General features: G+C 33.2%; 1 protein-coding gene across 3 annotated transcripts; it reads right to left on the bottom strand.

Annotated features, from left to right (window-relative positions):
* Nucleotides 1-1,452: 1,452 nt before the first annotated feature.
* Nucleotides 1,453-7,048, bottom strand: LOC110737378 (DNA repair protein RAD51 homolog 4-like). Of its 3 annotated transcripts, XM_021917734.1 has the most exons (10): nucleotides 6,430-7,045; nucleotides 5,573-5,652; nucleotides 5,369-5,481; nucleotides 5,200-5,281; nucleotides 4,922-5,056; nucleotides 3,227-3,340; nucleotides 3,060-3,138; nucleotides 1,959-2,029; nucleotides 1,690-1,839; nucleotides 1,484-1,594 (listed from the first exon to the last, which is right to left on the bottom strand). In XM_021917734.1, exons 1-10 carry the CDS (start codon nucleotides 6,515-6,517, stop codon nucleotides 1,553-1,555), a joined length of 954 nt encoding a protein of 317 aa, XP_021773426.1. In that variant the 5' UTR covers nucleotides 6,518-7,045; the 3' UTR covers nucleotides 1,484-1,552. The 3 variants fall into 3 exon arrangements, with proteins under 3 accessions (XP_021773424.1, XP_021773425.1, XP_021773426.1); XM_021917732.1 differs by having other exon boundaries at nucleotides 1,453-1,839; nucleotides 6,430-7,047; XM_021917733.1 differs by lacking the exon at nucleotides 3,227-3,340 and having other exon boundaries at nucleotides 1,453-1,839; nucleotides 6,430-7,048.
* Between the last annotated feature and the right edge of the window lie 2,222 nt (nucleotides 7,049-9,270).

The raw sequence follows: 9,270 nt of genomic DNA, 5'->3' as shown, positions 1-9,270 counted from the left end.
GGGATTATTTTGGATGAATGGAGCAAAGTTGGGATTATTTTTTGCAATTTTTTTATTATAAACAGATTATCAATAGTATAAACAGATCAACTTGTGTATAAAATACTATTAAAAATTGCTTCAATTCATTATCAAAACCAGAAAAATTTAATAAAAAAACTTATTTACATTTAAACGATTCGATGACCACAATGCAAAGAACTGAAATTGCTTCAAACCTTCAATTTGTTTTATACTTTGTATCAATTGAGAATAGATGAAGATGATTGAAAATTGATGGAAGATAGCCCATATATATATACAATAAAATAATTATCATTTGTTAACAATAATTATGAAAGATCGAAATTGATTTCTCATTGTCATTGTTTTGGAATAAAAACAATTTGAATTTGATTGAGTTTAATTTTATTTTTTTTCCGTTGAAAATCCTTGATGTAATTATGGAGGAATTTGGAAAATTGGAAAAATTAATATGGAAGGTTGAAAAAAAGGGAAAATAATGAGGAAAATCCATAGTATGCTGCTTGCTTGGCGTTATAAACAAGGAAGTTTAGCCTTTTTTTTAAATAAAAAAAAAAAAAAAAAAAAAAAAAAAAAAAAAAAAAAAACAGAATAAGAAATTAAAAAAAAAAAAAGGGCCCTTTAAATTGGGGGCCCTTTTTAAAGGGGTTCTATGTAAAGGAACACCTTGCACTTGCTGTTCTGCGGGCCTGACATGGCACATACTTTCCTGACTTTCTTTTTTGACTTTTATTTCATGTGATTAATTAAAGGTTTTAAGAATATAGACTCATAATTTGCACAATATTTAAACTCTTGATCACAAGGTTAACTAATAGGAACTCAGCCATGGAACTCAACCATTGAATCGTCCGTAGTCAGTAAGGCTTCCACAGCATGTTTTGGTTCATTGCTTCCAAACTTCTAATGTTGAGCAATTGATTTTAATGGTTATCGGTAATCAAGTTGATAAAAAGATGGTGCTAAACAAAGCTACTCTTCTCATTGGTAAGTTAATATGAGAGTTCTTTGCACTTGTACTAGCATGTCTAATACGAAGTATCTGCAAACGACAGCATGTGATGTACATGCATCCCTTCAGATGTGAACGTATAGTACTTATGTGAATGCTCCATGGACTGATAGGGAGTTTCAAACTCGTCAGCTCTTTGAGCTTTTATCGATTACACTTTCAAGGATCATTAATTGATTGAACGTAGCTGAATGTACTCTTCAGTTTCCTTTGCGGATTGTAACGATAATGAATTCGGCACTGGTAGCAACGTAAGGAGGTGAGTAGATTGCATCTTTTTTCACTGAAATCAGCATGAACACAGCCTATGTGCTTTGGATATAGAGTTCAATAAAATAAAATTTAAAATAAATTACTGGTACTGAATTCGAATATTAGCATATATTTGCATTGCATACAAAAACATTTCACATCCCTGTTACAAATAGTTTGAGATAATATCATAAATTGACATCGAAGAGTTTTACGCTACCATTATAATAGTTGTATATAAACATTACACTATCTGAGCTCTTCTTAATAATCACAAATCTTGAACTTCGCTTGATTCCCAGCAGCCTGGGAAACAAGGAGTAGGGAACAACATTATGGAAATTACAAACACATAGCTTGATTGTAACCAAAAGTTTATACATCGTTTTAAAGAAACCTACCATGGATGGGTGTCTGACAACAGAGATGGTACAAGTGTTTGTCTCTCGATCACGAGAGAGGAGGAACCTTACATGTGGGACGCTTTTCCAACTTTCTCCAAGAGCCGGCTTTGCTGAACCACCTTCTCCAGCTACCATATGATTTGTCACCTAAGCAAATGCCATCAAATATATCTGAGTCAGCGACAATACAAGTGCTATGGAATTACATCTTTTTAATGCAGGGTCAAGTATGTCAAGGTTTTCACATATTCAAGTGTGCTACTCACCAGGACACAAATACTGTATTCGTGGGCTATCTTCTTTAGCAAATTTCCAGCAGAAACCATTTGAGCATGTCCTGAAATCCATCAAATATGCAATTTATCTATTGAAAGTACCAAATGTCAACATTGGGTTGTCCCATAAAATTTAGCCATGTTAGAGACCTAGATCAGCAAATTTCTTTCATTCTCTTTCAAAAAATGGACTATTATACAACTGATGAACAATCTGATTGGAAACCCTCATAAGTAACTACTGTATTAAAAGAGTATGTGATGAGAATGACTGAGACAAGACCACAAAATTCTGGTAATGAAAAGACACAGAAAACTCTGGTAAGCGTATGTAATGAAAAAGACAGAGATAAGATCACAAATTCTGGTGATGAGAAAGATCAGGATAAGAGACATAATCTCCATAATAATGTCACTATGAAAAACACAGATTCTTTTTTTTAGCTTTATAAGAGAGGTTTGCTGTGTTTTAAAAACACCATAGCCCATAGGCTCCCTCCAATTAAGTGGTTCTTAACACAAGAAATTGCTCGTCTATCAATTAGGTTAAGTCCATCGGTGTCTGATGACAGGGTTGGACAGTTGGTCATAGAAAAGCATCACATCAAACCACATACAGCAACTTCAACCTCACGTTTACCGTAACCTAGACAAACCGGCCTAAAGCCACAGTAGGTATTATCGCAAGGAGTAAGTAAAGATATCCAGTGCATTGGTGTGGTGTTTATATCTGTTGAAAATTAACAAGTGCCAATGCCACGTAAACGCCTAACTTCTAGAAATGAGGAAGAGGAAGTAGTGCCTCCTGTATTACAGAGTTCGAATGTAAGATATAATTTAGCATGTTTCTTTTTATAGCGGAAGTGTTAATCTTGTGCGGAGCATATGGCACATGAGAAGCAAACTGAATTAAAAATTTAGGTGTCTTTCCCTTTTTTTAGAAAAAACCATTTCAAGCCTGAGTTTCCCAAAACCCTACTTCAAATTCAGAGAACTAATTAAAAGAATTACCATACCATAAAGAACTAACTAGCATAACAAAATTAAAAGCAGAGAAAATTTAGATGCTCGATTTGCACAAGAGAAACTTACCATACGGACCACCGCCTCCGAGAAGAGGAATAATGAGAGATGAAAATGAGTCCACAATGAGCAACCTCACTGAACACATCTACCAAAAACCAAAATTAAACCTAAAATCATCCATCAGAAAATAGTTTATATGCAGTGTGCTGCAAGCAAATACTAACAATACAAACCTCGTTTTTCAATTTCAACTCTAGTTGATGCAGTACATTGAACAAGGAAAAGATATCAAATACAGGGTAACACCATATGTTCTTCATAACAATATGAAGAGCTTCATTATCGGCCTACAACATCATCATGTAACAAGATAAGTGCAAGGTAGTCTTTAGACTTAAAGATCATCAAAGCTAATATTAAGAAGTTGCCTGACTGTGTACAAATTACAAAACGTAACAGCAATGTCCCTGAGGCCACAACATTGATTAAAGGTGCGAAATGAATTCAGTCAAGTACTTCAACACTCTTGGTGAAACACAAAATCAGAGGCTTCCACACTGAGCCAGAACAAGACATGTTTTCAGGTCTTATGTGAAAAAATAACACTTTTCAATACTGACAGTCTATCCAACAAATGAAAAACCAAAAATATCAAAGGTATTGGTATAAGGCAAGCACTGAGCCTGGAAAACTTGGACAAAATTTAAAAGATGAATCTAAAGCTGACAGGCCTGACACAGAGAGAGAGGGAAAGCTGCAATTTTAGCAGGTTATGTGCTTCTACCAGCAAATTCCTTTAAGAGGTAACTATGCCGTTACTTTGGACTTGGAAGAATCAAACCAATTCATCTGCTCATTCTATCAGCCTATTTTCCCTATAGCTCTTTCTGGACCAACAGGATTCTGCCCTTTAAAGTCTGTCTTTCAAGAGAAGCATGCGAACACATGGCAGGGTGAACCACCAGATTTTAATTCTTCTATCTTAACTCAGCTAACGATAAGTATCATGAATTTTCACCAGGTGGACAGATTCTAAGCAAACTAACCAATAACATTTCAACTCCAGTTTGTATATATGTAAATAATGTAATCCTATTTAAAATATGTTGCTTTAAACTAACGATACATGCATGTTATATTATGTAAGAATAAAAACATTCAAGAGCTCTGGCACCTAATGCAGAGGAATAGCACAAGGATATTAGCCAAGTACATACAAGAAAGTTGGAGAAAATCAACTGATTCCAGAAGGTAGCAAATACAAAGTTAATCTGAGCTCTGTTAGCAAGTATATTTAGAACAATGTTATAAAATCAGATGTAGGATGCAAATCAGCTTTAAAATTTGTTAACAATCGTACAATGTGTTTATACTAGATACATCATAAATATTTAAGATGTTAGCAATTAGTATCAAGTGATAACAGTCATTAATATCACAGAGATGTTGAGTAAAAAAATATAATGATCATCAAATCCTACGATAATATTCGGATACTCCCTCATACAAAGTATTGTCAAATAGCTACTGTTGTGAGATGCTTTAAAACCGCATTTCCTAAGAGAATGGTAGGCTTATGATCATATATCCCAAAACATCCACTTAAATCAAGTATACAAGTGCTGCATGAAGAGAGGGTGTGAATGGCACAACAATTAGAACAGGTCTATTGGTGAAATCATAGTTAAATCCTTGATTTTCTAGGGATTGGCATTAAGACAATGAAAGAATAATATCAAGATGGGAGGAGTCCTTCATTTCAAAAGATCATAGGCATTGCCTACTTCTCACTCGAAACAGCAGAAAGTAACCATTCCAAGGAAACATAATATACAAAAACAGCCTTACACTGAAACAAAACCATGTAACTGCAAAAGATAACTTTCCAAAACAAAACAATGCACACAAAAAAAAAAAAAGGGGGATACCTGCTTTGAAGTAGAAAATGAAGCCTGATTCACAAGGTGCGCAATTCGTGGTGCAGAAAAGGAATTTCCTGAGTCTAACAATACAACACCACTTGCGTATTCCTTTGCAACAGTTGCGGCAGCTTGGAGACATACCTAAACATTAGCAGTAAGTTTAAATCCAATGTTAAGTTTACAACATGTTCACAGTAGGTACTCTCATCCAAATATCTCCTAGCAATGTATAAAAAATAACAAGACAATCAACTGAGAATAAATTGGAAGCTAGCAAGATTCACCTGTGTTTTGCCTGAAGATGACGGTCCAACTAGTTCTGTTACAAACCCCTCTCTTAGCACTCCATGTAGAAGAGGATCAATCCTACAAACACACAATAATAGGACTCCCCAATAAGCAACATCCTCTTCAACAATGAATAACAAGGGAGTGTTCAGGCTCAAATCTTACCCTTCATAAGCAAGGAATGTTTGTTTACTTTTCTGAGCATCTTTCAGTAACTCCACACCGTTCAACAAGGGTCCATGAAGACCATCAACTATTGAAAGCACTTGATCAATTCCCTATACACCCACATTACACCCTATCACAGACAGGCACAAAACTGACATCGGTTTGAAGCATATAAGCTATTTTAATGTGGTGAAGCAAAACCTGCTTCAATCTCTCTGGATTTGGTTTCTTTTCAGTGAAGGAAATCAAAGAATTCAGATCAGAAATTAGGAAATCTTCCACTGTAGAAAAATTGAAAGTTGCATTTGTCAAATAACAAAATTAAGATTTTAATAAGTGTTGACAAGGTGTAATGCAACATAATTTCCAACTATTACATCGGCTGATTCTAATCAACACTTTCAACCCATTTATTATCAATGGCAACACTTTAACTTTTTCGCTATTCACACACCATACTTGACCATCTTTGATAGTTTACAAAGAAAAAAAAAAACGGTCATATGGGTTCCTATTAGATTATCTCAATGCATACTATGTTATCAACTTTTACAATTTATTTGTATTACTTAATTTGCAAATAATGTTATAAATGGTTGATGTTATGCATCGACCAAACAAATGAAAACTTTGCAACAAAAAATAAACGGAGAGCAATACACTTTTAACATGAACTGCCTATAAGAAACGTTTCGAAAACAGGAAGACCTCAAGCCCCACATATTCCAGAGCTTCATTAATACAGAAAAGGGTAAACCGTAAACCTAAGGTCCCAGAAGTTTCAGTTCTTTCTAGCACATTACTAACTCCATTATCCCATTAACAACTGAAGAAACTCACTGGGTATCACAGAAAATGTATAGCAATACAAAATCCCAGCAAATCGGAGAATTCCAACTAATTAAGGATATTAAAAAGGTAAAATTAATAAAGGGTTTTGTTTAGTTGGAAAATTTCAGTGTTATATATACACCCAATTAGTAATATTAGTAGCAATAAACCAAATTAAGCAATGAATTTATAACTTTGAAGAGAGAGAAAATTGAAGAAAAGATTACCAGTGAAAATGCCACGAGACCCGCAAAATTCGAGGAAGATGGAATCGATTAAGGGGTAATTCTCTTGCATTGATTTAAGCATTACCATTTCTATTTTCTGTTAAGATGGAATTGAAATATGGAAGATGTTGGGAATTCCTAGATTTTATACTTACAGGCCCTTAGACTTGCATCAAATCTTTCAAGCACAACGAATACTAATTCCTCCCACCAATTTGTTGCACCTAGACTTTTTAATTTTTTACCATCTCCAAATTCGGCTCAAACCCAACCCCTTTTTTTGGGTTTTGAACAATTTTTTTTTACTCGAAGTCCAATACAGCTGGAAACCGTACCCACCCGTAAATTTGCTGGTCAAATACTCAAATCAGACTCACCAAACCCGAGCCCTCGACCTATTTTTTTTTTATTTATTTTATTTTTTTGAAAATACGTTTATTTGAAAATGAAAATCTACTATAGCTTTACAATTGAATTTGATAATTTGTCCACAATCCTACATCCAATTCTCTTTCTCATCCATCTTATATAATTCTTTCAATCCACACCAACCACCTACTACATCAAGTCACCAACCATCGACCCGCACCAATTGCATCCGCATAACCCACATCAAATATCACAATCATTCCATTGATTACATAACCTACACTACCGGCCACTAAGCACTATATTTTTTGTCTATAGTTTAAATTTTGTATATATAACCAACTACTTTTACACTATATCTTTACTTTGTAAGTAATTGTTAAAGTGTATTTGTAACACCCTAGAAATTTTTTTCCTTCAAAATACCTGTTTTGCTCTCTTTAAAACTCAAAATAGGAAAATCTAAGATATTACCGCCATCGTGAAAACGGCTAAGGCAACTATCAAATACACACATCCGAAGACTATCTTTTAAAACATTCAAAACAATTCAACTTTAAAAGTCAACCAAGCGAAAATGAAGTCAAGTCAAAGTAAAACGAAGTCAACCTACAATTTGGAATCATTGTAGCCCCTTATTCAAAATCAAACCAACTTAGAACCTTTGCGTTAGTCTCACAAGCATAATAAAATAAAATAATCAAAGCAATAAATCACATCATAAACTTATGGAAACTAAGCATGATTCGCTCTTCACTCATGCCCATTATGAATATGCTTCATCATCTGAAAAGCTTCTCTCTACTTGTCTCCACTACTTTTCATTAAAAATTGGTCATCGTAGGGCCAAAATAAAGACAATGCCAAACAAACATACAAATGCACAATCAGCAATGTTGAGTATATAAGCGTAAATAAACACACTAACATGCTTTCACCTATCATCACACAACTTACCTTGTTGGCTTGTTGCACCTGTTTACAAGCATACAACATACAACATGACCTTCAATTAAATGATTAATTGATTCATTTAGCATTGATTACGGATCGAACGGGTTTTCTCCCTAACTTGCTCCAATAAAGAGGTAGTAACACGATAGCTAACCGTGCCAGTAAATAAATAAATAAAATAAAAAATAAAAAATAAAAAATAAAAAACTCGTAAGTGGCGAAATTCTTGCCTATAATAATAAAAGAAAAATACAACGTTTTGTACTCCCAGTAGAAGTTATGGTTAAATATAAAATCACATAACTCCCCCCATATGTTCATACTCAAGGTATATATGTTCCAAGAATTTTAGTGTGTAATCTTTTTCACTTTACGTTATTTACATATTATTAGACTTGGTGATGACTCTCAAACCATAACACAATCAAACATTATAATTATTCAAACAATTAAACATACCAATTTAACTCTTGAATAATTAGTGACCACATAATATTTTATGTTAAACCCTTTTTAATCTACATCGGTATCAAAGACACCTTAAACGCATAATGTGCCAAAATTCATATCACTCGGTATTAAAAACACCTTAAGTGCACTAAGGCACCAGTATTTAATGTATTCCTTGTGTAAATAGACACTTAAATAGCTCTTTCCTCATGCTTATAGCATCAATAAAAATTATATGAACCATAATAAAATTCCTTTTTAATATTCCAAACCAAAGTAAACATTTAGTTTAATTAAATATGCTCTCTATCATGCGAATAATAAAAGTGTGGTTCATATACAACATGCCAAATTAATTATTTTCCTTCACTAATCCATCACAAATAATTCATGCTTCATAATTTAATTACCAACATCAACCAAATAATAAATTATAATCAAAATCTATCATGATACTATTTGGAATCAATTATTCAAAGCATAGCATGTTCCTATATCACCAAATAAACATCAAGTACACAAACGTACGTTGAATACGATCTTAAAATCGTCATGACTATATGAAATCATTCACTTGGAAGTCTCCTACAATCCAAAATTATAACAAGGCCTTAAAATTTACTCCACACAAATTTCCATCTGTATATACCCTCATTAAATCACTCGTAATCTATTTAAAACAAGCTGGAAATTAATTAAAAACCCCTTACTTTAATCCCAATCAACGGGTAGTCAAAAGTTCCTTCAAGAAACTCAATTATAGCTTACTAACAAAATTTTCAGCTTTATTAAATCATTAAAACTTGCTGTAAATATATTTTAAAACCCTCAAATCAAAGATTTAAACCACCCTAAATCTTATTCCTTTAATATACAATAATTTAGAAACCTAGGGTTTTCAACTTGGGGCTTTTTAATTAAAAATCAAATTTGAAAATTTATTTATATACTACCTTTAATCAAACATCATGAAAATGATCACAATACCAATAATTAATATTTAGTTTAAGGAATTAAAACAAAAGAATTAAAAATAATAATTTTTTTTCAAAAAGCCGCAAGCAGCAA

Source organism: Chenopodium quinoa, unplaced genomic scaffold, assembly GCF_001683475.1.
Source record: "Chenopodium quinoa cultivar QQ74 unplaced genomic scaffold, ASM168347v1, whole genome shotgun sequence".
NCBI lineage: Eukaryota > Viridiplantae > Streptophyta > Magnoliopsida > Caryophyllales > Amaranthaceae > Chenopodium > Chenopodium quinoa.
This window is presented reverse-complemented; position numbering and strand designations above follow the sequence as displayed.